This window comes from Pelophylax lessonae, assembly GCF_965119305.1.
Source record: "Pelophylax lessonae genome assembly, chromosome: 3".
Taxonomy (NCBI): Eukaryota; Metazoa; Chordata; class Amphibia; order Anura; family Ranidae; genus Pelophylax; species Pelophylax lessonae.
In genome coordinates this window covers 513006696-513032023 of record NC_138770.1, presented here as the reverse complement: position 1 = coordinate 513032023, position 25328 = coordinate 513006696, and the positions used below count along the sequence as shown (strand labels likewise).

Sequence of the window (25328 nt, the reverse complement as noted above, 5' to 3'; positions counted from 1 at the left end):
TGTTGGGAAACATGTTTTTTACCCATATCGGACTGTAGGTTTCTAATGTTGCAACGCCATACCGAATTAGCCCCCCTGGGGATTCCCTCATCCACAGTCACCTCCACCACAGCATGGTCAGACCATGTGATATCTTTGATGACCGAGGATGAGATCATCCCCAGAAGCTGCCAATCAGACACAAACATATCCAATCTTGAGTATGTATGATGTCTGGAGGAATAAAAAGTATAATCTCTCTCCGATGCGTGGAGACACCTCCAAACATCGTACAAGCTTTCCTTATATAACAAACCCTGTAAGGAGGTTCTTCTGTTGTTTGAAGAGGATGAAGTGTCCATCTCTGGACTTGATGTCAGATTGAAGTCCCCACAGATTATAAGATTGCCATACTTGACTTTGGAGATGACTTTTAGTGTTCTTTTGAGGAATCGCAGTTGATGCGTGTTAGGAGCATAGATTGATGCCAGGGTCATGGGTAATCCGTTGGAACGATCCTGTGATGATAATATAGCGGCCATCCGGGTCAGTCACTAAGTCCTTTTGTTGCCAGTTAATTGTGTGTTTGATTGCTAGGAGGATTCCTTTTTTCTTCGATGGTGATGTAGCTAAATAGATGTTGGGAAAGTCCTTGTTAGAGCATTTGGGATGATTGGACGTCTGGAAATGTGTTTATTGTACCAAAATGATGTCCGCATTTGAAGATTTAGCTTCTTTCCAAAGAGCGTATCTCTTGGCTGGATGATTCAATCCATTTGCATTTATCGAGATAATTTTAAATGGCATTTATATATGTAGAAGGGGCGTGTTGGTCGGGCTTCGGAGTGGAGTTAACAGTCAATGGAACTGAACTGTACCCATATTCTCGGTCTCGAGAGGGATGGTTTGGAGATGACGGAGATTCCTTGTTGCAAGAAGAAAAAATTAAAACAAAACTGAAGAAAAAGAAAAAATACAAAAATAGAACATTGTAAAAAAAGGACCATAAAAATGGTTTGAGATCGACAAAGGTGGTCGATATCCTGTGTGGATAAGGGACCATGAGGAAATTATTCACTCCATAGGCCTAGAACTGGTGTGATGCTGGCTTGTGGTGCTGGTAAATCCATCCTGCAGCTTATTTTTCTTTTTTTGAGATTTCTTTCTAGTAACTACGTTCCAATCTGCGTTGGTAGGTATAGGGGCGGGAGTTCTGCGTTGGGAGTCATCTGTTGGAGGAATAATGCCCCATCTCTGAAGCAATGATATTCCCTCCTCCAAGGTTGAAATTGAGGTAGTAGTACCATTGTGAGTGATTATGAGAGTTGCCGGATGTTTCCATTTATGTAGGATTTTGTGATTTCTCAGCGCCTTTGTGATCGTCGCCAAGTTTCTCCTTCTCTGAAGGGTGTGCCTAGACAAGTCAGGCAATATTTGGATCATTGAGAATTCTGCTGGTAACTCAGAGGATTGGCGGAATGAGGACATGATTTTCTCCTTGGAATGGAAAAAATGTACTCGCAGGAGCACATACCTTGGAACTTCTGGCGCTAAGAAGGCTGGTTTAGGCAGCCTGTGAATTCTGTCTATTATCCGGTCAGTTTCAGATAGTGTAGGAACAAGCGTGGAAAATAGCCAGTTAGCATATTGTTCCAGTTGCTGCGACTGCACTGATTCCGGAACTCCTCTCAGTTTCAGGTTGTTCCTTCTTGATCTATCTTCTAGATCTGCAACTTTGTCCTTAAGCCACAATATTTCTTTGGAATGTTGATCGTGGGCTTCAACCATTGTGTTAAAGGACAAAGTCTGTTTGCTAAGAGAGGTAAACCGTATTTACTCTATCTCCCAAGTCATGAACTTCTCGTCTGTATTGCTGCATCCATCCCATAATGTCTGCTTGAAGCGTGGACCTAAAGGAATGCAGCATTTCTTTCAACATAATATCAGTGATAAGGCGACCCTCTGTGGGTAAAGAAGAGAACTGATCCTGTTGGCGTGACATAGAACCTGAAACATAAGGCTGGGGCAGATCCATCCCTTGAATATACAAACATAAAAAAACTGGCGCAACAGGACTCAAAAAATGAACCTCAATAGCCTCCTAAGAATATTATTATGGGAAGGTGAACGGACCTGGATGTTGTGTGGCAAAGTCCAAAAAGTCCATAAGAAACACCGGTCTGTGCACTCCAGAAGGCTGCTGACTCTCAAGTGGAGAAGAAAACTTGCAAGGTACTGGAAAAGAAGAACAGCGCCACTCTAAGTGCAATAGACTCAGTACTTTATTAGACATCTACCATAATGGGTACTCACAGGATAGAACGAATAAAAACATGGTGAATGTGTTCAAAAGATCGATTGTTCCGGTGCCTGGGCGAGGAGGGGCTGAGGAAGGAGCGCATGCTCCGACAACGCGTCGCCTACGTTATCACGCCCACGTTCTACGCCCAACCCGGAGGCGTTGCAGGTGTCCTCGGGGTCCGGATATTGCTTACTCCCGCAGTCGGACGGACTCGTTTGGAGCACATCAGCCCCTCCTCGCCCAGGCACCGGAACAATCGATCTTTTGAACACATTCACCATGTTTTTATTCGTTCTATCCTGAGAGTACCCATTATGGTAGATGTCTAATAAAGTCTAATAAAGTACTGAGTCTATTGCACTTAGAGTGGCGCTTTTCTTCTTTTCCAATCCCTTGAATATACCCCTGCCCTTGTTTGGCTGGGGATATGATACAGGGTTTATTTTTAGCCGGGCTCCTCAAGGAGGGAGACTCAGGGGAGGATGAACCTGATGAGTATTCGCTGTCAGGATTACCCATTTGGCATAATGATTGTGATTTGCCTTTTTTGTTATTACCGCCTGTTGCTTGCATGTTGATTTGTAGGTCTCCACTGTTGCTGCAGTGTTCTTTGTGTTGTAACATAGCCGAATGGGAGTTGTGGATGTGATCAATTTGAATTAATTTTGGTGACTCTTTACTCTTGCGGGTCATTACCACTGATATATGTAGGATAGTTGTGGATCAGAGGCGTTTAATCAGTGCTGCAGGGATGGATGGATATGTCCATAGAGTAATTGGGTTAGGCAGTCATTTGTTTCCTAGATCATCACCATTCTGTCAGATAGAGATTAGACAGTTTAGGTAATTTGAGGCCAAGATGGTGGTTGTTCTGAGGTGATTGCTGGTAAAATGGACGCTGTGCCTCCAGTGAGAGAATGGTGAGAATAGCGCTATTTGGAAGTATATATTAGGCTTCGTATTTGTGCCTGGGCCGAGCGGGAGATTTGTGACAGGAAAGAGGGAGATTGGGTGCTTGAAAATGGTATCCAATAGACAATACGTCTTACCGGACCCGCCGTCGCACTTACTGCTGGACACTTCTGTGTTGTAGCCTTTTATGGTGATAATAGCGTGCCAGCCGACTGCCCAAGCCGTGCAGCAGCGCTCGGTGCTTTTTTCGGCCGGCCGCACGTCCGACCGCCGGCTTCCGGTATTTACTAGAGGCCGTGGCTTCGGCCTAGCAAGTAGGCCGCGATTTCGGTGGGCGGTTTTCTGGCACACAGCGACCTGAGAGTGGGCTCGATCGAACCAGGAGAGAGCAGGGAACTCGGATATCAGGATGGCTTGTGGATTTATTGTAGGATGCCGCCGATGGAGGCGGATTCGTAAGCCGAGATGGCGGAGCTCTCTAAAAGATGTCCGATGCGGCGCTCGTGCAGGACACGCCCCCTAAACATTCACTTTTTAATACTTGGTTGCAAATCCTTTGCATTCAATTACAGCCTGAAGTCTGGAACGCATAGACATCACCAGATGCTGGTTTCCATCCTGGTGATGCTCTGCCAGACCTCTACTGCAACTGTCTGCAGTTCCTGCTTGTTCTTGGGGCATTTTCCCTTCAGTTTTGTCTTCAGCAAGTGAAATGCATGCTCAATCGGATTCAGGTTAGGTGATTGACTTGGCCATTGCATAACATTCCACTTCTTTCCCTTAAAAAACTCTTTGGTTGGTTTTGCAGTATGCTTCTGGGTCATTGTCCATCTGCACTGTGAAGCGCCGTCCAATGAGTTCTGAAGCATTTGGCTGAATATGAGCAGATAATATTGCCCAAAACACTTCAGAATTCAGCCTGCTGCTTTTGTCAGCAGTCACATCATCAATAAATACAAGAGAACCAGTTCCATTGGCAGCCATACATGCCCACACCATGACACTACCACCACCATGCTTCACTGATGAGGTGGTATGCTTTGGATCATGAGCAGTTCCTTTCCTTCTCCATACTCTTCTCTTCCCATCACTCTGGTACAAGTTGATCTTGGTCTCATCTGTCCATAGGATGTTGTTCCAGAACTTTGAAGACTTTTTTAGATGTTTGGCAAACTCTAATCTGGCCTTCCTGTTTTTGAGGCTCACCAATGGTTTACATCTTGTGGTGAACCCTCTGTATTCACTCTGGTGAAGTCTTCTCTTGATTGTTGACTTTGACACACATACACCTACCTCCTGGAGAGTGTTCTTTATCTGGCCAACTGTTGTGAAGGGTGTTTTCTTCACCAGGGAAAGAATTCTTCGGTCATCCACCACAGTTGTTTCCGTGGTCTCCTGGGTCTTTTGGTGTTGCTTAGCTCACCGGTGCGTTCTTTTCTTTTTAAGGATGTTCCAAACAGTTGATTTGGCCACACGTAATGTTTTTGCTATCTCTCTGATGGGTTTATTTTGTTTTTTTTCAGCCTAATGATGGCTTGCTTCACCGATAGTGACAGCTCTTTGGATCTCATATTCAGAGTTGACAGCAACAGATTCCAAATGCAAATAGCACACTTGAAATGAACTCTGGACCTTTTATCTGCTCCTTGTAAATGGGATAATGAGGGAATAACACACACCTGGCCATGAAACAGCTGAGCAGCCAATTGTCCCATTACTTTTGGTCCATTAAAAAAGTGGGAGGCACATATACAATACATATACTGTTGTAATTCCTAAATCTTTCACCTGATTTGGATGTAAATACCCTCAAATTAAAGCTGAAAGTCTGCAGTCAAAGCACATGTTTGTTTCATTTCAAATCCATTATAGAGCCAAAAAGATTAGAATTGGGTCGATGTCCCAATATTTATTGACCTGACTGTACTATGCCTGACAACTGTAATGGCTCAAATTGGCCAGTCGCCTCTGGCCTCTCAGGGGAGGTTAACACAGAGGATGCTTGGCTAGGATCTTCCAATCCTGACGGCAGCACACTTGTGCCCATTCCTGCTGGGCCCCCCACTCCTTTTTCAGGAGAACATTGCTCCAGTAAAGAAACTTGAGGTACTACTTTAGTGCAATCAATCTTTGTGTTAAGCTGTAATCAGCTTATCGCAATTCACAGCAGTTACCCCCACAGTAACAGAACCTGTCAGTGCCTGCATCCATCGACCCACAGTGACTCACGTACCCAGCTGCAGCTGCTCTGTGTCCCATCCAGCTCCTTACAGAAGCCCGCGCTGCCGGGAACACTTCCTCAGATGCCGCACCATCTCCGCCCCTTACTGCGCCTCCGCTCGCCATGTGCACACTCGATGCATCACGGACACGCCCCTGGCTCCACGCTCCTGCACAGTCGTAAAATAGGGCCGTATCTGTGTGCGAACCCTTGCAGCCATCGAAGCAGGGAACGACCAATGAAGATGCCTGGAGAAAGCAGATGTGTGGGTGGGGTATAATAGTCCCACTGCCCGCCAGGCTTCAGTGGGGGTTGGCTGTGCAAGTGAGGAATCCACGTATGCATACCACAGCTGAATAAACATCACTGCCCTCTAGTGAAGACACAAACCATGGCAGCTGGCCATATATACAAAAAAACATATCAGCGCAAGTTTGTACTCCCCCCTGTAGGTGACAAATATTATCCTCTCACATTAAGCACTAGTGCATTATTGTATCTAATAACCCTTATTCAAAATTCATATCCCCAAAAAACAGCGCAAAACAAAAATACTAACGTACTACTTAAAGTGTCAGTGCAACAAAATATATGAACAAAGTGCATCAACCAAAAAACTAAAAAACAAAACCAAAACTGTTGTGAACTCAGTGCGGTCTAACCAAATGAAGAAAAAATAAATATATATAAAAAAATTAATTCATCAAAAAAAGTCATATTATACATATTCAAATCGAAAACCATATAAAAATAGAAAATATTTTTTTAAAACCGTATCCAGTATTCCTTAAAGTCCCAAGTGAGTATTTAAAAGTGCAAAAAAAGTGTCTATAATGTATAACCCAATGTAATCCTTCCAAAGTATCCCCAAATTGACTCGCCAGATGGGGTAGCTGGTCAGGTTGTAAATCAGCATAAAATTTCCAAAAATTAATCATTCCCATCTTCCCATTCAGGCACTCTCACCTCCGGCCATGTACTTATGTCTACACTCTACGCCGTGTGCTCAACTCTACACTTACCCTCCGGCCATGTACTGAAGCCGCGAGTGAGACAGACCTGCGCGGTGGTGCTGTCTTACTCGTGTCCTCAGTACACGGCCGGAGGCGAGGAGGAGGAATGCTTTTAAACCCCTAGTGTCGTGTAGACCCTTGTGAAATGTGAGTGTAGCATTTTATGTTTTAATAAGTGGAGTTTTTTACGGGATTACACTATATGGATTCTGCTTTGAGAGTGCCTATTAGAGTGCCTGTATTCCCATCCTAGTACATGGTGTAAAGTGTAGACTTCAGTACATGGCCAGAGGTAAGAGTGCCTGTATGGGAAGAATGATTACTTTTTGGAAAGAGGAACCAACCTGCTGGAAATTTTATGCTATAAGGCGTATTTACTGGTTTATAACCTGACCAGTTACCCGATCTGGGGAGTCAGTTTGGGAGATACGGTGGAAGGATTACATCAGGTGTATTGCACAAATTGCTTACAGAAATTATACTGCATTAGACACTTTTTTTGCACTTTTAAATACTCACTTCGGACTTTAAGGAATATTGGATACTGTTTTAACAAAATATTTTTTAATTTTACATGGTTTTCGATTTGCACATGTATAATATGAATTTATTGATTAATTTATTCGGAGATATATATAATTTTGTATTTATTTATTTTTTCATTTGGTTAGACCACACTGAGCTCGCAACAGTTTTTTTGATTGTGTTGATGCACTTTGTTCACATATTTTGTTGCACTAGCACTTTAAGTAATAAGTTAGTATTTTTGTTTTGCACGGTTTTTGGGGATATGAATTTCGAATAAGGGTTATTACATACATTGATGCACTAGCCCTTTAATTGAGAGGATAAAATCATTCACCTACCAGGAGAGTACAAACTTGCGCTGATATATTTTTTGTTTACTTTTGATGTGGGATCACCTGCAGTGAATTAGCAGCAGTTTGCTTAGACTCCTTCGTAGTGGTGTATGATCATTGATCATCTTGGCACCTGATCTTTGTTTGGTAAAAAATTCACGTGGCCATATATACCTGCCTCTAGATACCAGCCTCATTCTTTCCTCATTTGGGGGAAGACTCGCATTCGTTTTGTCAGACTCTAATTGCAGTTATGGCTCGGCTAATCAATGTTTTTATATATATATATATATATATATATATATATATACACATACATACATACATGCATACATACATACGGCCTTGCAAAAGTATTCGGCCCCCTTGAACTTTGAGACATTTTGCCACATTTCAGGCGTCAAACATAAAGATATAAAACTGTAATTTTTTGTGAAGAATCAACAACAAGTGGGACACAATCATGACGTGGAACGAAATTTATTGGATATTTCAAACTTTGTTAACAAATAAAAAGCTGAAAAATTGGGCGTGCAAAATTATTCAGCCACTTTACTTTCAGTGCAGCAAACTATATCCAGTTCAGTGAGGATCTCTGAATGATCCAATGTTGACCTAAATGACTAATGATGATAAATAGAATCCACCTGTGTGTAATCAAGTCTCTGTATAAATGCACCTGCACTGTGATAGTCTCAGAGGTCCGTTTAAAGTGCAGAGAGCATCATGAAGAACAAGGAACACACCAGGCAGGTCCGAGATACTGTTGTGGAGAAGTTTAAAGCCGGATTTGGATACAAAAAGATTTCCCAAGCTTTAAACATCCCAAGGAGCACTGTGCAAGCGATAATATTGAAATGGAAGGAGTATCAGACCACTGCAAATCTACGAAGACCTGGCCGTCCCTCTAAACTTTCAGCTCATACAAGGAGAAGACTGATCAGAGATGCAGCCAAGAGTCCCATGATCATTCTGGATGAACTGCAGAGATCTACAGCTGAGGTGGGAGACTCTGTCCATAGGACAACAATCAGTCGTATCCTGCACAAATCTGGCCTTTATGGAAGAGTGGCAAGAAAGCCGTTAAAGATATCCATAAAATGTTTTAAAGTTTGCCACAAGCTTCCTGGGAGACACATCAAACATGTGGAAGAAGGTGCTCTGGACAGATGAAACCAAAATCGAACATTTTGGCAACAATGCAAAACGTTATGTTTGGCGTAAAAGCAACACAGCTCATCACCCTGAACACACCATCCCCACTGTCAAACATGGTGGTGGCAGCATCATGGTTTGGGCCTGCTTTTCTTCAGCAGGGACAATGAAGATGGTTAAAATTGATGGGAAGATGGATGAAGCCAAATACAGGATCATTCTGGAAGAAAACCTCATGGAGTCTGCAAAAGACCGGAGACTGGGACGGAGATTTGTTTTCCAACAAGACAATGATCCAAAACAAAAAGCAAAATCTACAATGGAATGCTACACAAACATATCCAGGTGTTAGAATGGCCAAGTCAAAGTCCAGACCTGAATCCAATCGAGAATCTGTGGAAAGAACTGAAAACTGCTGTTCACAAACGCTCTCCATCCAACCTCACTGAGCTCGAGCTGTTTTGCAAGGAGGAATGGGCAAAAATTTCAGTCTCTCGATGTGCAAAACTGATAGAGACATACCCCAAGCGACTTACAGCTGTAATCGCAGCAAAAGGTGGCGCTACAAAGTATTAACTTAAGGGGGCTGAATAATTTTGCATGCCCAATTTTTCAGTTCTTTATTTGTTAAAAAAGTTTGAAATTCCAATAAATTTTGTTCCACTTCATGATTGTGTCCCACTTGTTGATTCTTCACAAAAAATTAGTTTTATATCTTTATGTTTGAAGCCTGAAATGTGGCAAAATGTCGCAAAGTTCAAGGGGGCCGAATACTTTCGCAAAGCACTGTGTGTGTGTGTGTGTGTGTGTGTGTGTGTGTGTGTGTGTGTATATATATGTATGTATGTATGTGTATATATATATATATATATATATATATATACAGTGGGTACGGAAAGTATTCAGACCCCCTTAAATTTTTCACTCTTTGTTATATTGCAGCCATTTGCTAAAATCATTTAAGTTCATTCTTCTTCCTCATGAATGTACACATAGCACCCCATACTGACAGAAAAAACACAGAATTGTTGACATTGTTGCAGATTTATTAAAAAAGAAAAACTGAAATATCACATGGTCCTAAGTATTCAGACCCTTTGCTGTGACACTCATATATTTAACTCAGGTGCTTTCCATTTATTCTGATCATCCTTGAGATGGTTCTACACCTTCATTTGAGTCCAGCTGTGTTTGATTATACTGATTGGACTTGATTAGGAAAGCCACACACCTGTCTATATAAGACCTTCCAGATCACAATGCATGTCAGAGCAAATGAGAATCATGAGGTCAAAGGAACTGCCTGAAGAGCTCAGAGACAGAATTGTGGCAAGGCACAGATCTGACCAAGGTTACAAAAAGATGTCTGCTGCACTTAAGTTTCCTAAGAGCACAGTGGCCTCCATAATCCTCAAATGGAAGACGTTTGGGACGACCAGAACCCTTCCTAGAGCTGGCCGTCCGGCCAAACTGAGCTATCGGGGGAGAAGAGCCTTGGTGAGAGAGGTAAAGAAGAACCCAAAGATCACTGTGGCTGAGCTCCAGAGATGCAGTCAGGAGATGGGAGAAAGTTGTTGAAAGTCAACCATCACTGCAGCCCTCCACCAGTCGGGGCTTTATGGCAGAGTGGCCCGACGGAAGCCTCTCCTCAGTGTAAGACACATGAAAGCCCGCATGGAGTTTGCTAAAAAAACACCTGAAGGACTCCAAGATGGTGAGAAATAAGATTCTCTGGTCTGATGAGACCAAAATAGAACTTTTTGGCCTTAATTCTAAGCGGTATGTGTGGAGAAAACCAGGCACTGCTCATCACCTGTCCAATACAGTCCCAACAGTGAAGCATGGTGGTGGCAGCATCATGCTGTGGGGGTGTTTTTCAGCTGCAGGGACAGGACGACTGGTTGCAATCGAGGGAAAGATTAATGCGGCCAAGTACAGGGATATCCTGGACAAAAACCTTCTCCAGAGTGCTCTGGACCTCAGACTGGGCCGAAGGTTTACCTTCCAACAAGACAATGACCCTAAGCACACAGCTAAAATAACGAAGGAATGGCTTCACAACAACTCCGTGACTGTTCTTGAATGGCCCAGCCAGAGCCCTGACTTAAACCCAATTGAGCATCTCTGGGGAGACCTAAAAATGGCTGTCCACCAATGTTTACCATCCAACCTGACAGAACTGGAGAGGATCTGCAAGGAGGAATAGCAGAGGATCCCCAAATCCAGGAGTGAAAGACTTGTTGCATCTTTCCCAAAAATACTCCTGGCTGTATTAGATCAAAAGGGGGCTTCTACTAAATACTGAGCAAAGGGTCTGAATACTTAGGACCATGTGATATTTCAATTTTTCTTTTTTAATAAATCTGCAACAATGTCAACAATTCTGTGTTTTTCTGTCAGTATGGGGTGCTATGTGTACATTCATGAGGAAGAAGAATGAACTTAAATGATTTTAGCAAATGGTTGCAATATAACAAAGAGTGAAAAATTTAAGGGGGTCTGAATACTTTCCGTACCCACTGTATATCTATGTATGTATATATATATATATATATATATATTATAGTGTGTATGTATGTATGTGTGTATATATATATATATATATATATATATATGTGTGTGTGTGTGTGTATATATTTTTTTGTTTTGCCTATATGTAAATTTTATTTTTTTCATAAATGGCTTTTGTCCATCTTTGTCAAAATATTGGGCCTCTGACTGAAAACATCTAGGACATGAGCTAGGATTTTCCCTATTACTTGGAGGTATTTACACATTTATTTATATATATATATATATATATATATATATATATATATATATATATATATATATATATATAATTATTATTATTATTATCATTATTATTATTATATATATTTTTTTTTTTTTTGTGATTTCTTTTTAAGGTATCCTTTTTCCCTCCTGCCATTTTATCCCTTGTTCTGTCCTCTAGGACATTTGGGATTTTTTTGGGGTAACGCTGTGTGCTATAGACACACATTCTGTTCTCTGTTAATGTACACATGCATTTAGATGCTTGATCTTTTAACTGTAAGTATTGTTATTTGGGGTTTGCACTCTGTTTACATAGTTAATTTCTTGTGCTTGTGTTGCTGCTGATATGTATCTGTAGATATTATTTTTTATATCTTTAAACTAAACTTTATATATTTTTTTGATATATATTCATATCCATATTCTTTTCTGGTTTATTTCCCTCGCAAGTTTTTCCATTTACCTTTTGGGTATCGTATAGTCCCAATTCCCCTTTATCCTTCAATCCCACAGGTGGATTCTTGAATTGTTCTTTAGGGATAGATACCCCCCATATATTTTCTAGTCTTGGAACCTAGCTGCATTTAAGGATTTAGAGAACATCTGTAAAGAGTGAACCAAAATCCCTCCTGAGATGTGTGCAAACCTGGTAACTAACTACAAGAAACGTCTTACCTCTGTGCCTGCCAACATAGGTTTTTCCACCAAGTACCTGTTTTGTTTTGGGATCAAATACTTATTTTACTCACTGAACTGCAACTCAATTTATAACATTTGTATCATGTATTTTTTCTGGATTTTTGGTTGATATTCTGTCTCTGTCATTTAAAATACACCTATGATAAAAAAAAATTATAGATCTTTCATTTCTTTGTAAGTGGGAGAACTTCCAAAATCTGCAGGGGATCAAATTATTCTCCCCACTGTACCTCTGAAAGGAAGTCAGAACTCAAACAAAGGAATTTGGAGATTGCTGTGAGCAATAGAAGGTATTTTTCTGAGTTAAGAATACATACTAAAAGCAGAGTTTAATGTCACTTTAAAAGAGCCATATGGGCTAAAAAAAAAAAAAAAAAAAAAAAAAGCCCACATACTAACCAAGATGAATGCAGCATCGGTCCCCCAACAACTCTAGGGCCAAGAACTGAATAATCAAAGATCGTTGATTACTCAGTTCTCGGTCTTAGGTGAGCAGAGAGCCGTGACTGTCAATCACCGGCTCTCTGGTCTGCCCCTCCAGCACCCTTTTCCCCACTGATCACCAATTTGGGAAGCACTGTGACAGGTGGCTAGCACTTCCACCTATCAACAATAGGGTCGTCATTTCGAATCCCAACCATGGCGCTACCTGCCCAGAGTATAAATGTTCTCCCTGTACCTGCGTGGCTTTGCTCCTATTTCCTCCCATACTCCAAAGACATGCTGGTAGGTTAATTGGCGCCTGTCTAAATTTTCCCTAGTATGTACAGTGTCTCACAAAAGTGAGTACACCCCTCACATTTTTGTAAATATTTTATATCTTTTCACATGACAACACTGAAGAAATTACACTTTGCTACAATGTAAAGTAGTGGGTGTACAGCTTGTATAACAGTGTAAATTTGCTGTCCCCTCAAAATAACCAAACACACTGCCATTAATGTCTAAACCGCTGGCAACAAAGTACACCCCTAAGTGAAAATGTCCAAATTGGGCCCAAAGTGTCTATTTTTTTGTGGCCACCATTATTTTCCAACACTGCCTTAACCCTTTTGGGCATGGAGTTCACCAGAGCTTCACAGGTTGCCACTGGAGTCCTCTTCCACTCCTCCATGACGAAATCACGGAAATGGTGGATGTTAGAGACCTTGCGCTCCTCCACCTTCCATTTGAGGATGTCCCACAGATGCTCAATAGGCTTTAGGTCTGGACAAATGCTTGGCCAGTCCATCGCCTTTACCCTCAACTTCTTTAGAAATGCAGTGGTCGTCTTGGAGGTGTTTTTGGTTTCGTTATCATGTTGGAATACTTTGAAGGGAGGGGATCATGCTCTGCTTCAGTATGTCACAGTACATGTTGGCATTCATGGTTCCCTCAATGGACTGTAGCTCCCCAGTGCTAGCAGCACTTGTGCAGCCCCAGACCCTGACACTCTTACCACGATGCCTGTCTGTAGGCAAGACACACTTGTCTTTGTACTCCTCACCTGATTACCCATGCTTAACACCATCTGAACAAAATACGTTTATCTTGGTCTCATCAAACCACAGGAAATGGTTCCAGTAATCCATGTCCTTAGTCTGCTTGTCTTCAGCAAACTGTCTGTGGGCTTTTTTGTGCATCATCTTTAGAAGAGGCTTCCTTCTGGGCCATCCAGACCAATTTGATGCAGTGTGCGGCATATGGTCTGAGCACTGATAGGCTGACCCCCCACCTCTTCAACCTCTGCAGCAATGCTGGCAGCACTCATTCGTTCTTTCCCAAAGACAACCTCTGAATATGACGCTGAGCATGTGCACTCAACTTCCTTGGTCAACCATGGCGAGGCCTGTTCTGAGTGTTAACACTGTCCTTTTAAACCGCTGTATGGTCTTGGCCACCGTGTTGCAACTCAGTTTCAGTGTCTTGGCAATCTCCTTTAGTCTAGGCCATCTTTATGTAGAGCAACAATACTTTTTTCAGATCCTCAGAGTTCTTTACCATGAGGTGCCATGTTGAACTTCCAGTGACCAGTATGAGAGAGTTAGAGTGATAACACCAAGTTTACTACACCTGCTCCCTATTCACACCTGAGACCTTGTAACACTAACGAGTCATATGATACCAGAGAGGGAAAATGGCTAATTGGGCCCAATTTGGACATTTTCACTTAGGGGTGTACTCACTTTTGTTGCCAGCGGTTTAGACAATAATGGCTGTGTGTTATTTTGGGGGGACAGCAAATTTACACTGTTATACAAGCTGTACACTCACTACTTTACATTGTAGCATTGTTCGTCAGTGTTGTCACATAAAAAGCTATAATAAAATATTTACAAAAATGTGAGGGGTGTACTCACTTTTGTGAGATACTGTATTTGTATAAATGTGAGTTAGGAACCTTACACTGTATACACTATATAATCAGGGCTTGACAAATTTGCTTTGAACCTAGGAGCCAGCTAAAAAAGTTAGGAGCCAGTTTTTTTTTTTTTTTTTTTTTAACTAACAGGGCTTTTGTTTGACGATGGAGATGGCAGATTGCACATGAAGGGGACTGGAGCCAAGCTTGCTGCTGGTGGGGCGGTTTTTACACTAGGTTGTTGAAGGGGATGCGTGTCTCTTTTGGGCTGTGGGGATTTGACACTTGGTTATTAGGGCTGAGGTTTTTGATGAGTGTGTTGTGTGGCATGATGCATGGCCTGGACTCTGCTCACCTCCCTGCTTGTCTATAGCGCATGCACTGAGACTGGTGGGAAGGAGGAGGGGTGGGCCACAGTGCGCACAGTTTGGCTGGTGGAGTGTGGGGGAGCCTTTCTGCACGGTGGTGGTGGGTCTGCTGGTTGAAATGACGGAGGGTGCACGGGGGTGCCAGTGTGTGAATGGAAATTTGGCTCTGCTGCAACGCTGTGACAAGGTCATTTGGTGCCCGATGTGAAAATGCCAAACTAGACCCCCAAATCTTAAGCATTTTTTGTACATCTTAAACTATACCTAAACTATACATAAAATCCAGACCATTTGGGTTTATGTTTCAGAGGCATGATAGGTTTAGCTGCACCCTCAAAAAATCCTACTTTCTGCAGTTTTAGCATCTTGCTCAGTCTGCCCAGGACTTCCCTGGGAACAAACCGGAGCTCTAGGTATTATATGACTTGAAGTCTTTTGCAGGAAAAGTGTCAACCCATAAACACTAGCTGGGCATTTTTGCATGGAACAGTAAACATAGCAACTTATTTCTTGTACCCTACTTCCAATACAATCCATTTCCAAGCCACGCTGCTCACTCTCTCTCTGGCCCGTGAATTTCAACTTAGAGGGGCAGGCCGGAACAGACTTTCACTTGTCAGGTGAAGATAGCTCTGCCTGACAAGTAGTACAGCTTTTGAGCTTCTTCTTGCACCCAGTGCAGGATTGCACAGAGGGCCCAGTCAGCACTCCGCGCTGCTATAGTTCCCTGGCCCGGTAACGACATCATCTTAGAAGGGCGGGCCAGTACTGAAGTTAACCTCTCCGGTGGAGATAACAAGGCCTGACAAGCGGTGCGGCTTTCAGGCTTCTTGTACTGGCTGCAGGATCTGCTGCACCGGCATAAAGGGTTAGGCATCAGGGCAGATGGCAGACTTTAGCAGCATATGTGACCGCAAAAGGAGTGCCGGCGGTGAGTAGGCAGGCACTAGGACCCGGTTTTTGGTCGCAATGGCGACCTGGCGCCTGGGGTTTGTCGAGCCCATATCCATCTATGTGTGTGTGTGTAACACTATGTAAAGTGACGGTGCTATATAAACACCTGTAATAAATAAAAAGTAATACATTTACGTTCGTGTCATAACCAAATTCCACTCCAAAGATTTTGAGACCAGCAGCCACATGTAGTGCATTGGTTTTTTTCAGGAGGGATTCAAGGCAATAGGTACATTTTTCAGTGCACTGCTTAGGCACAATTCCCATTTCTAGATGTTCCTTATAAGATAGCATATAATTATTTTGGGGTCCACACCATGGGGTCCACTTCTTCTTGTGATCTTAAATTACCTTTCAGCTTTATCTTCTGCTGCTCTCTCTTTAGTTGCCTATACATTACCAGTTTTATCAGTGTTCTCTCAGTGTAAAGTACAGAGCACTTCCTCCTCTATCCTATCATTTCTCCTCTACCAATTGACTGAACTACATAGGGAAACACACACCTGTTCTTTCTCAAGTGATAACATAATAAAGCCTATTACACTAAAAATACTGGAACTTGCAAAATGCAGACTTTCTATTCTCGGTATGCTAGCTGCTGGTTTTCAGCTGTACATTATAGTACTATACAGTGAAGACGCATTGCTTTAAAGATCCTCAACACATTTCAAACTCTTCTTCAATGGTAAAAAAAAATTCCATGTCCTCTGTTCCTTAAGGTATGCTTTCAGTTGTCATGCTCTTATTTTAGGATATCTGTCTTCAGCTGATTGCTTTTGCAGACATTACAGCTCTCTGCATTTTCAAGGTGACTGGAAAGTACACTTATAATAATAGTACAACCTTCACTCTAGCCTCAGTTATCTGGTTTCATTGTGTATTTTGATGGATGTAACATTCTAGATTTCCTAATTGCTTAGAAAAAAACCACAGCAGCCCTTCTGTGTTAATGCAAGCTCGGATATAGCTATAATAAAAGCAGATTTGCTGATATGTTTGTTTTTTATAATAAATTATATATCGTATGCACTGTTATACTGTAACACACAGTAAAGGAATGAGTCATTATCTTTGAAGCTTATAACCTTGTCTCTTGTATAGTCATCACTGATGCCTAGTATGTTTCTCATCTTTGGTTTCTAGGAGGCAGATGTTGTATGTGAACTCATTCTGTCATTGGTGTATTATTTCTACAATTTAGTCCCACTCTCCAGGGGATCCAGGTCAGTGTCATTGATCTTATTAAACTATTTGGAAAGCACACACTTTGTTCTTGCTTTTCAGTCAGTGAAACGATTCAGCAATTTAATAAAAAATGAATGGTTTTGCAGAAAAGAATCAAAATAAAAAGGAATACATTTATTGCTCACAGCAGCCAATCAAGTGTTCTCCTTACATAATATGTGTAAAGCTAAAAATCTACTTAACTGTGTAATAATTTTAAAAAAAAACGGAAAACTTGTGCTTAAAGTAGGGATGCACCGAATATTCGGCGGCCGAACATTATTCGGCCGAAAATAGAAAAAATAGCACTTTCGGTGTTCGGCCGAATAAGTCAAAAGGCCGAATAATTTTGTGCCGAACAATAGGGCTGAACGATAGTCGATATGATATCGACTATCGTTCTGTGGCCGTAGGCGATATTCATATCGCCGAGGTCACGATATTTACAGGGGGAAGGGACTCGGAGGAGGACAGGAGGACTCACAGACTTCCGTGAAGCCGGGACACTTCAGCAGTGAGCATACATTACATTACTCACTCGTGCACTGCAGCCCGCCCCACACATTCAGTGAGTCTTACTCTCCTCCCTAGTTTTTTCAATGGCACATTCAGGAAGCCAATCACGCTGTGATTAGCTGCACAGCGAACCAATCACGCGTGCCTGCACACCTGATTGGTTCCGCTGTGCCGCTACTCACGGCGTGATTGGCTTCCTGAATGTGCCATTGAAAAAACTAGGGAGGAGAGTAAGACTCACTGAATGTGTGGGGCGGGCTGCAGTGCACGAGTGAGTAATGTATGTATGCGGCTGTGCTCCTTTCCAGGCTCCTACTACCACCACTATGAGAGACTGTCTGTCACTGTATAATCTGATCACACTGACACTGACTGACTGTCACTGAGTAATTGATGTTACCACATTAACCCTGACCTGCCCAGTGCCCTGTATCTGCAATTAAAATTTACAAGGCTGCCTGCATGCTTCCTGATTTCCATTCCCAGCATCCTTCCCAATCCCTACAGTGTCACTAACATTAACCCTATGGTACAAGGCTGCAGTGTGCACTGAATCCCATTCCCTACAGTAACATTTAGGGAGAGAGAGAGAGAGAGACATGAGGACAAGAGAGAGAGAGTGAGAGGACAAGAGAGAGGACAAAAAATTGGCAAAATAAATGGAAAAAATGCCAAACACCGCGTTCGGTATTCGGCCTTCGGCCTTCGGCCAAACATTTCATTATTATTCGGCTTCGGCCAAGAATTTCATTTCGGTGCATCCCTAGCTTAAAGTGGAACTTCACTCTCCCAATCAATATTGATTATCTTTAATCCTTATGTTGCTAGCATTAGTAAACAGGAAAGTATATCATATTGACTTGTATTAATTTTTTTTTTACATTTCTTCAGTTCTTTTCTGGTTTCATGCCTAAGCAAATGATGTCTTACGTCCCAGGAATATTCACGAGGGGGGGAGGGTTTTTCACAGCTCAGCACACTCTCCTGCATGCATACTTGAACGAAGGGCAGGAAGTAAATACTACATGAATCAATTTGGCCTTATTCAAGATGTCCACGGCCAGAAATGCTAGGTGGGGGGGGGGGGGGGTGTTGTTTTTCAAAGTGATTTGGAATGATGAAGTACCAAAATGCTACAATATCTAGGGATCACCCTATCGTTCCCAATATCCGCTGCATATGACAGCAATTTCCCTGACCTGCTACATACCATAAACAAGGACTTGGAATATATCTCCTCGCACGAACTAACGTGGATAGGGAAGATGGCAGCCCTAAAAATGACTTTGCTTCCAAAAATAATCTACTTTTTTCGCACAATCCCTATAAAATTGACAGAATCCTTTTTTACTAAAGTAGATGTGGCATTCAGGAAATTCCTATGGAAGGGCAAAATGGCTAAACTATCCTTCCCCCCTCCTCCTTAGACAATGTCAAAAAGGGGGAGCAGGAGTCCCCAACATACGGAAATATCACAATGCAGCCCTGCTCGACCAATTGAAGGCTTGGTTTGACCAGGACACCGACAAATTATGGGTGCGCATAGAAAAAGCAATCGTTTTGCAAAAAGACTTACCTTCACTCCTAGTGGCAAAATTAACACAAAACCCATTATTCTACCCTACATTCCTGTTAATTGATGCCTCATTAACTGCCTGGGGGACTTTGCATAAACCAACTACTCAGAGCACGCTCCTAGTCTATAAAGATCTTCTGCTATGCTCATACAAATACCTCATACCCTCTCTGAGAGTGAGACACAAATCTCTCACTCCAGTCATTACATATACAGACCTAAAGCTATTACATCACAAACCCGAGTCCTATGCTGACATAAAATTACATCACTACCACACGAAAAATCCAAACCCCCGATATGCCTTACGAACTGATGTATGGGAATACCTAACATCTTCCTTCATGAAACCTAAAGGCCTCTTGTGGTTTTACTCGACACTACAAAATAGCTAACTATCGTCAAAAACCAAAAGCATATTGAATTGGGGAAAAAGACCTAAAAGCAGCTTACCCCCTACCCACATGGTATAAAGCAATTCAATCTAGCTACAGATATTCTCACTGTGCTAACTATTGGGAACCAGCTCTGAAACTTCTTCATAGGAGCTACTTAATGCCTGCAAGACTGGCAACTGTTTTTAAGGACTCTTCTAACCTTTGCTGGAGGGAATGTGGTACTAAGGGTACACTATTCCATTTAATGTGGGAATGCAAGTGTTTAAGGAGTTTCTGGAGATCGATGTTCTCCCTGATAGCAAAAATTACAGGAATTATTGCCCCTCCAGAACCCTCTTTTTAGCTTTGCTAAACCTCAGTATTGACCACATAGCTCCACTACACCGACAATTTTGAAAAAAAAAAAAAAAACACTATTTCTCTTACGTCCTCCGACAGTCGCCACCTCTTCATATTCGTCACTAATGGGGGTTATTGACCTTTGCTCCGTAGGAGTAGCTAGGCAACAGAATATATTAATATCAAAGCTTTTAGCATATCCCACCCCCAGGGGGTGGTCCCCTCAGTCAATACCTCTCTGATTCCTGCATTTCCAACTCAGTTTCTAATGCCTAGCTCAGGAGTAGGCTGGCTGTTCCTGTGCTGGGGCTCTTAGTCTCAGCTTCTTTTCTCTTTTTGATTTTATTTGGAGTTTTTTTCTCTTTCTTTTACTTAGCTGTTTATTTCAGCGTTAGTTAGCTTCTTCTGATGAAGATGATCGTGCGGTGCTGGGTCTCAGTCTGGCCACCCTGGTTCCCAGGGCTCAGGGCCAGGGGCTTCCCAGCCTGCCATCGAGCGTTCAGCTTAGGTTTTGCCCTGGCACATTGAACGACCAATCCCTGTTCGCTGCAGGGATGCTATCGGTGAGGTGGCTACCTCACTGGACGCCATTGCGGTTTCGCACCGCAGTTCCACTGCGTCATGCTTGCGACACTCCCTGTCCTCAGTGCTGCGGTTTGGTCGCTGGAGCAGGCTCCCCACGCCATCCGGACTGGTAAGTGTAACTGTCAGTTCCTGTGTGGACCTGCTGCCTGTGTGGCTGTGAAGGGGGGGGCTCTCCCGCTCTGCTGGGTGTCAGCAGGAGGCAGTCAGATTTTGGGCATGCTGTGCGGCGATCCGCCATTTTTTTGAGGCAAAATCATGGTGGCCGGGCCTGTGTGGTAAGCACGGCGTTTTTGGTGCCAAACGCCGCCATTTTTGGCGGCGATCGATCAGGCCACATGTCGGTGCCATTTTCCATTTGCCCATAACATCCTCAGCCGAGCGGCCATGTTTGTGTAGCCTTGCATAGGCTTCATAGGGGCGGTCAGTCTTGCATCACTTCCTTTTGCTCTGGGACAGCGATCGGTGGCAGCAGCCTGTGTGATCTCTCCAGGTTTTTATCTTCCCTTTATTCGTGTATTCCTTGCCCAGTTTCTTGTCCCTGTAGGGGTCGGGGTATTCAGTGGGTGCGGTGGGCTACGCTCGCCGCGATCTTAAAGGGGCAGTACTCCTTTTTTCCTAATATTGCTGGGGCATGGATTCTCAGGAATGCAAGTTTCCTCCCACCTTGGTGGGGGGCCAAGGGGCTGCTGCTTCCCCCGAGGGGGCTGATCTGGCCACTATTGTGGCAAACTTGGCTGCTCAAGTGCAGATGCTGGTGGCTGATCGATCCACAAAACGGCCCAGAGTGTCTATTTCCTCTGATTCAGAGGGCGATGGGGCTGCTATGGCTGGAGTGCCCTTCTCAGGGTCTCACTCATCTCTAGACCTTGTGGGGTCTGAAGGGGAGGCTGAGGTGGAAGGGGTTGATAATTCTCCCCCTGGCTCGTCTGAAGAGCTTGCACTCATGGATGAGTTGGTTGCTTCTATCAAGCAAACGCTGCCTTTACAGGATGAACCATGTCCTCCAGTTTTGATGTCCTCTTATGGGACGCAAAGAAAGCGCAAAACATTGCAGGTTTTTCCTTGCTCTACGGAATTTCAGCGCGCTGTTGATGAGCAATGGCGCAATTTAAAGAAACCTTTCGCTGTGCCGAGTAGGTTCAAGCTGCGTTATACGTTTACTCCCGCCACTGATGAGCGTTGGTGTGTGCCGCCTCAAGTAGATCACGTGGTGGCGATTTTGAATAAATCCACTGCGATTCCTGCTGAGGATACCCCGGTGTTCCGGGACCCTACGGACAGGAGATTGGAATCTCTGGCCCGTCATTCTTATATGGTTGCTGGTTCTATGCTGAAGCCTATTTTTGCTTCCATTATGGCAGCCCAAGCCATTGCGGATTGGACGCAGGTGCTCAGGCGCACCCTGGTGGCTGACTCTGCCCCGCCGACAACTTTGGCTATGGTGGATCAAATTCATCAGGGTGTCATGTATTTGTGTGATGCGGACTTAGATATGGTCCCTTTGGCTGCGCGTCTTTCTAGTGTGGCGGTCTTGAACCGTCGCCTGATATGGCTGAAATGTTGGTCTGTTGACCAGTCTTCCCGCAAGACTTTGGCTAATTTGCCCTACGCGGGATCTCGCCTTTTTGGCGAATCTTTGGATACTCTGATAAAGGGAATTTCTGGGGGTAAGAGCACTCTCTTGCCCCAAACTCACAAGACTAAGTTTGTTCGTGGTAAGAAGAATACCTCGTTTAGGCACTCTCAGGGGTCCTTTCGTGCCTTTCGGTCGCACTATAAGGGCAAGCCCTTCAAGGGACAAGGCTCCCAGAAGAAGCAGTGGACGGGTAAGCTGAAGTCCGGCCAGTCCGGGTCCGCTACCCATAACAATGCGGCCTGAAGGGACGCCCTCACCCGGTTCTGGGGTGGGGGGACGTTTGCTCGGTTTTCTTCAACCCTGGCTGGACCGCATTCGGGACAGATGGGTTCAGGAAATCGTTCGATCTGGATACAAGATCGAGTTTCTCTCTCAGGCGGCGGGCAGATTTTTCCCCTCAAACCTTCAGCTGACTCCGGAGCGCTTGCAGGATCTGCACCTGGCGGTGCGGGACCTGCGGGCCCAGGGAGTGGTGGTTCCGGTGCCTCATCGGGACAGATTTCGGGGGTTCTACTCCAATCTGTTCACTGTGCCCAGAAAGGAGGGCAAGGTACGTCCGATTCTGGACTTAAAAGCTCTGAACCGCTTTGTGCGGGTTCGCAAGTTCCGCATGGAATCCCTGCGATCAGTGGTGGCTGCCCTGGTTCCGGGGGAATTCATGGCCTCCATCGACTTGAAGGATGCATACCTTCACATCCCCATTTTCGAGGGTCACCAGAGGTACCTTCGATTTGCCATTGCGGAGGATCATTATCAATTAGTGGCGTTGCCCTTTGGTCTCGCTTCGGCTCCGCGGGTTTTCACCAAGGTGCTTGCGCCGGTTCTGGCCTTATTGAGGGCCCAGGGCATTTCTGTCCTGGGGTATCTGGACGATATCCTGATTTGGTCCGCGACCAGTCAGGGCCTGGTGAACGACCTGTCCATCACAATGCAGGAATTCGGTTGGACGATAAATTTTCCGAAGTCAACGTTGTGTCCGTCGGTTCGTCTTCCCTACCTGGGGATGATTCTGGACTCTATTCGAGCGAAGGTCTTCCTGCCGGAAGACAAGCTTCGGACACTTCAGTGCGAAGTCAGGTCCCTCCGGACGTGTATGAGGTGTCTGGGATTGATGGTTTCGGCCTTCGAGGCAATTCCCTTCGCCCAGTTTCACACACGGGAGCTTCAGGCGGAGGTCCTGGCCAAGTGGGACGGGCGTCCGCAATCTCTGGATCTGCGGCTGTCGTTGAGCCATCTCACCCGCAGGGGTCTTTTGTGGTGGCTCCAGTCCCCGGCGGTGTCGGGGGGCAAGTCCTTTCGTCCTTTGTCGTGGACGGTGATCACCACGGATGCCAGCCTGTCGGGCTGGGGTGGTGTTCTGGGCGTTCTGTCCGCCCAGGGTACTTGGTCGAAGGAGGAATCCTCCCTTCCGATCAACATTCTGGAATTGCGAGCGATAAATCTCTGTGTACTGCGTTGGACGGACAGGCTTCAGGGCCGTCCAGTTCGAATACAGACGGACAATGCCACAGCGGTGGCCTACATCAACCACCAAGGGGGCACCGGGAGTGCCCGAGCGGCTCGGGAAGTAGCCGACATTCTGTCTTGGGCCGAGACGCACGTCCCGGCGATATCTGCAGTTCACATTCCGGGGGTGGAGAACTGGCAGGCGGATTATCTGAGCCACCAGACCCTGGACCAGGGAGAATGGTCCCTTCACCCGGATGTCTTCCAGATGTTGTGCGCGAAGTGGGGGTCCCCAGATGTGGACCTGTTCGCGTCTCGTCTAAACAACAAGGTGGAAAGGTTCGTGGCAAGGACGCGCGATCCTCGGGCAGACTCCTCAGACGCGTTAGTGGCGCCCTGGCATCAGTATCGTCTGATGTATGCCTTTCCACCGATTCAGCTGCTGTTCAGGCTCCTTCGCAGGTTGGCCTCGGAACCGCGCACGGTGATTCTGGTGGCACCGGACTGGCCTCGCCGGTCTTGGTACGCAGACCTCGTGAATCTGGCGGTCGACGCTCCGTGGCGTCTGCCACTTCGAGAAGATCTCCTGTCTCAAGGACCGATATTCCATCCTGCTTTACAGTCGCTGGCTTTAACGGCCTGGCTGTTGAAAGCCAGGTGTAACGTTAAAAAACCATACCCCGTGGAGAAACCATACCCTCGTCACTTCCGGTCTGAAACAGCTGAGCAGCGCAGTAGTGCGCATGCTCAGAGCCCCGGATATGTGATTGAAGAAGAAAGAATTTGAGAAGTGCGCATGCTCCGTGGGCATGAAATTATCATGGCACTGTTTCTAATGTTATACTTGCGGCGGGTACATGAAAACACTTCGGGTGCAACATAAATCATCTCCTCTCCTATCGCTGTAACTTCCCTCATCTCCGGTAATAAATATAAAAGCGGCGGCGGGTGTATGAGATGTAAATGTGACGGCGATCGCGGCTCCGTGATCCGCTTTTATATTTATTACCGGAGATGAGGGATGTTACAGCGATAGGAGAGGACATGATTTATGTTGCACCCGAAGTGTTTCAATGTACCCGCCGCAAGTTTAACTACCGTGAGAAATCCATACCCTCCGTAGCGGAACCGGAAGTGACGAGGGTATGGTTTTCTCACGGGTATGGTTTTTTCACGGAACACCAGGTCCTGAAGGATAGGGGTCTTTCCCCTGAGGTCATTCCCACTTTGATCAAGGCTAGGAAGGCCTCTTCAGGGAAGATTTACTACCGTACTTGGAAGGCTTACTTTGCCTGGTGTGAGTCCAGGGGGTATTCCCCTCGCTCGTACTCGGTGTCGAGAGTGTTGGCTTTCCTTCAAACGGGCGTGGACCAGCGTTTGGCGTTGGCCACGATTAAGGGTCAGATTTCTGCGCTGGCCGTTCTTTCAACGCCCTGTGGCGTCTAACTCTTTGGTTAGCACCTTTGTTCAAGGGGTGCGACATTTGGTCCCTCCTAGGAGGGAGCCTTTGCCTCCATGGGATTTGAACCTTGTTCTGTCCGTGTTGCAACATGCTCCTTTTGAAAAGATTAGGGAGATCTCGTTGTCTTTGTTGTCCAAGAAGGTTGCCTTCTTGGTGGCGATCACTTCGGCTCGCAAAGTGTCGGAGCTGGCGGCCTTGTCCTGCATATCTCCGTATTTGGTGATTCACTTGGATAAGGTGGTCTTGCGACCTAACCAGTCTTTTCTTCCGAAGAGGATCTCGGAATTTCACCTCAACGAGGATATTGTTCTGCCTTCGCTTTGCGCGAAGCCTAAGCATCCAAAGGAGGTGGCGTTGCATTCCTTGGATGTTGTTAGGGCGATCAGGGTTTACCTGTCATCGACTAAATCCTTTCGCAAGTCGGATTCTCTCTTTGTCCTTCCTGAGGGACCTCGGAAGGGCATGGCGGCGTCGGCTGCGACCATCGCCAAATGGATCAGACAGACGATTGTGCAAGCCTATGCTTTGAAGGGGAAGGTTCCTCCTTTTCCTGTGAAGGCGCAC

At 44.8% G+C, this 25328-nt stretch overlaps 1 protein-coding gene across 2 annotated transcripts in view; it reads left to right on the top strand.

The window, feature by feature from the left end:
- TTC13 (tetratricopeptide repeat domain 13) overlaps positions 1 to 25328 on the top strand; it is a 289788-nt gene that overhangs the window by 227877 nt on the left and 36583 nt on the right. For both annotated transcript variants that reach the window (XM_082249950.1, XM_082249949.1), the window contains exon 20: positions 16726 to 16805. In XM_082249950.1, the coding sequence (XP_082106076.1) occupies positions 16726 to 16805 (80 nt within the window). The remainder of the gene's footprint in view (positions 1 to 16725; positions 16806 to 25328) is intronic.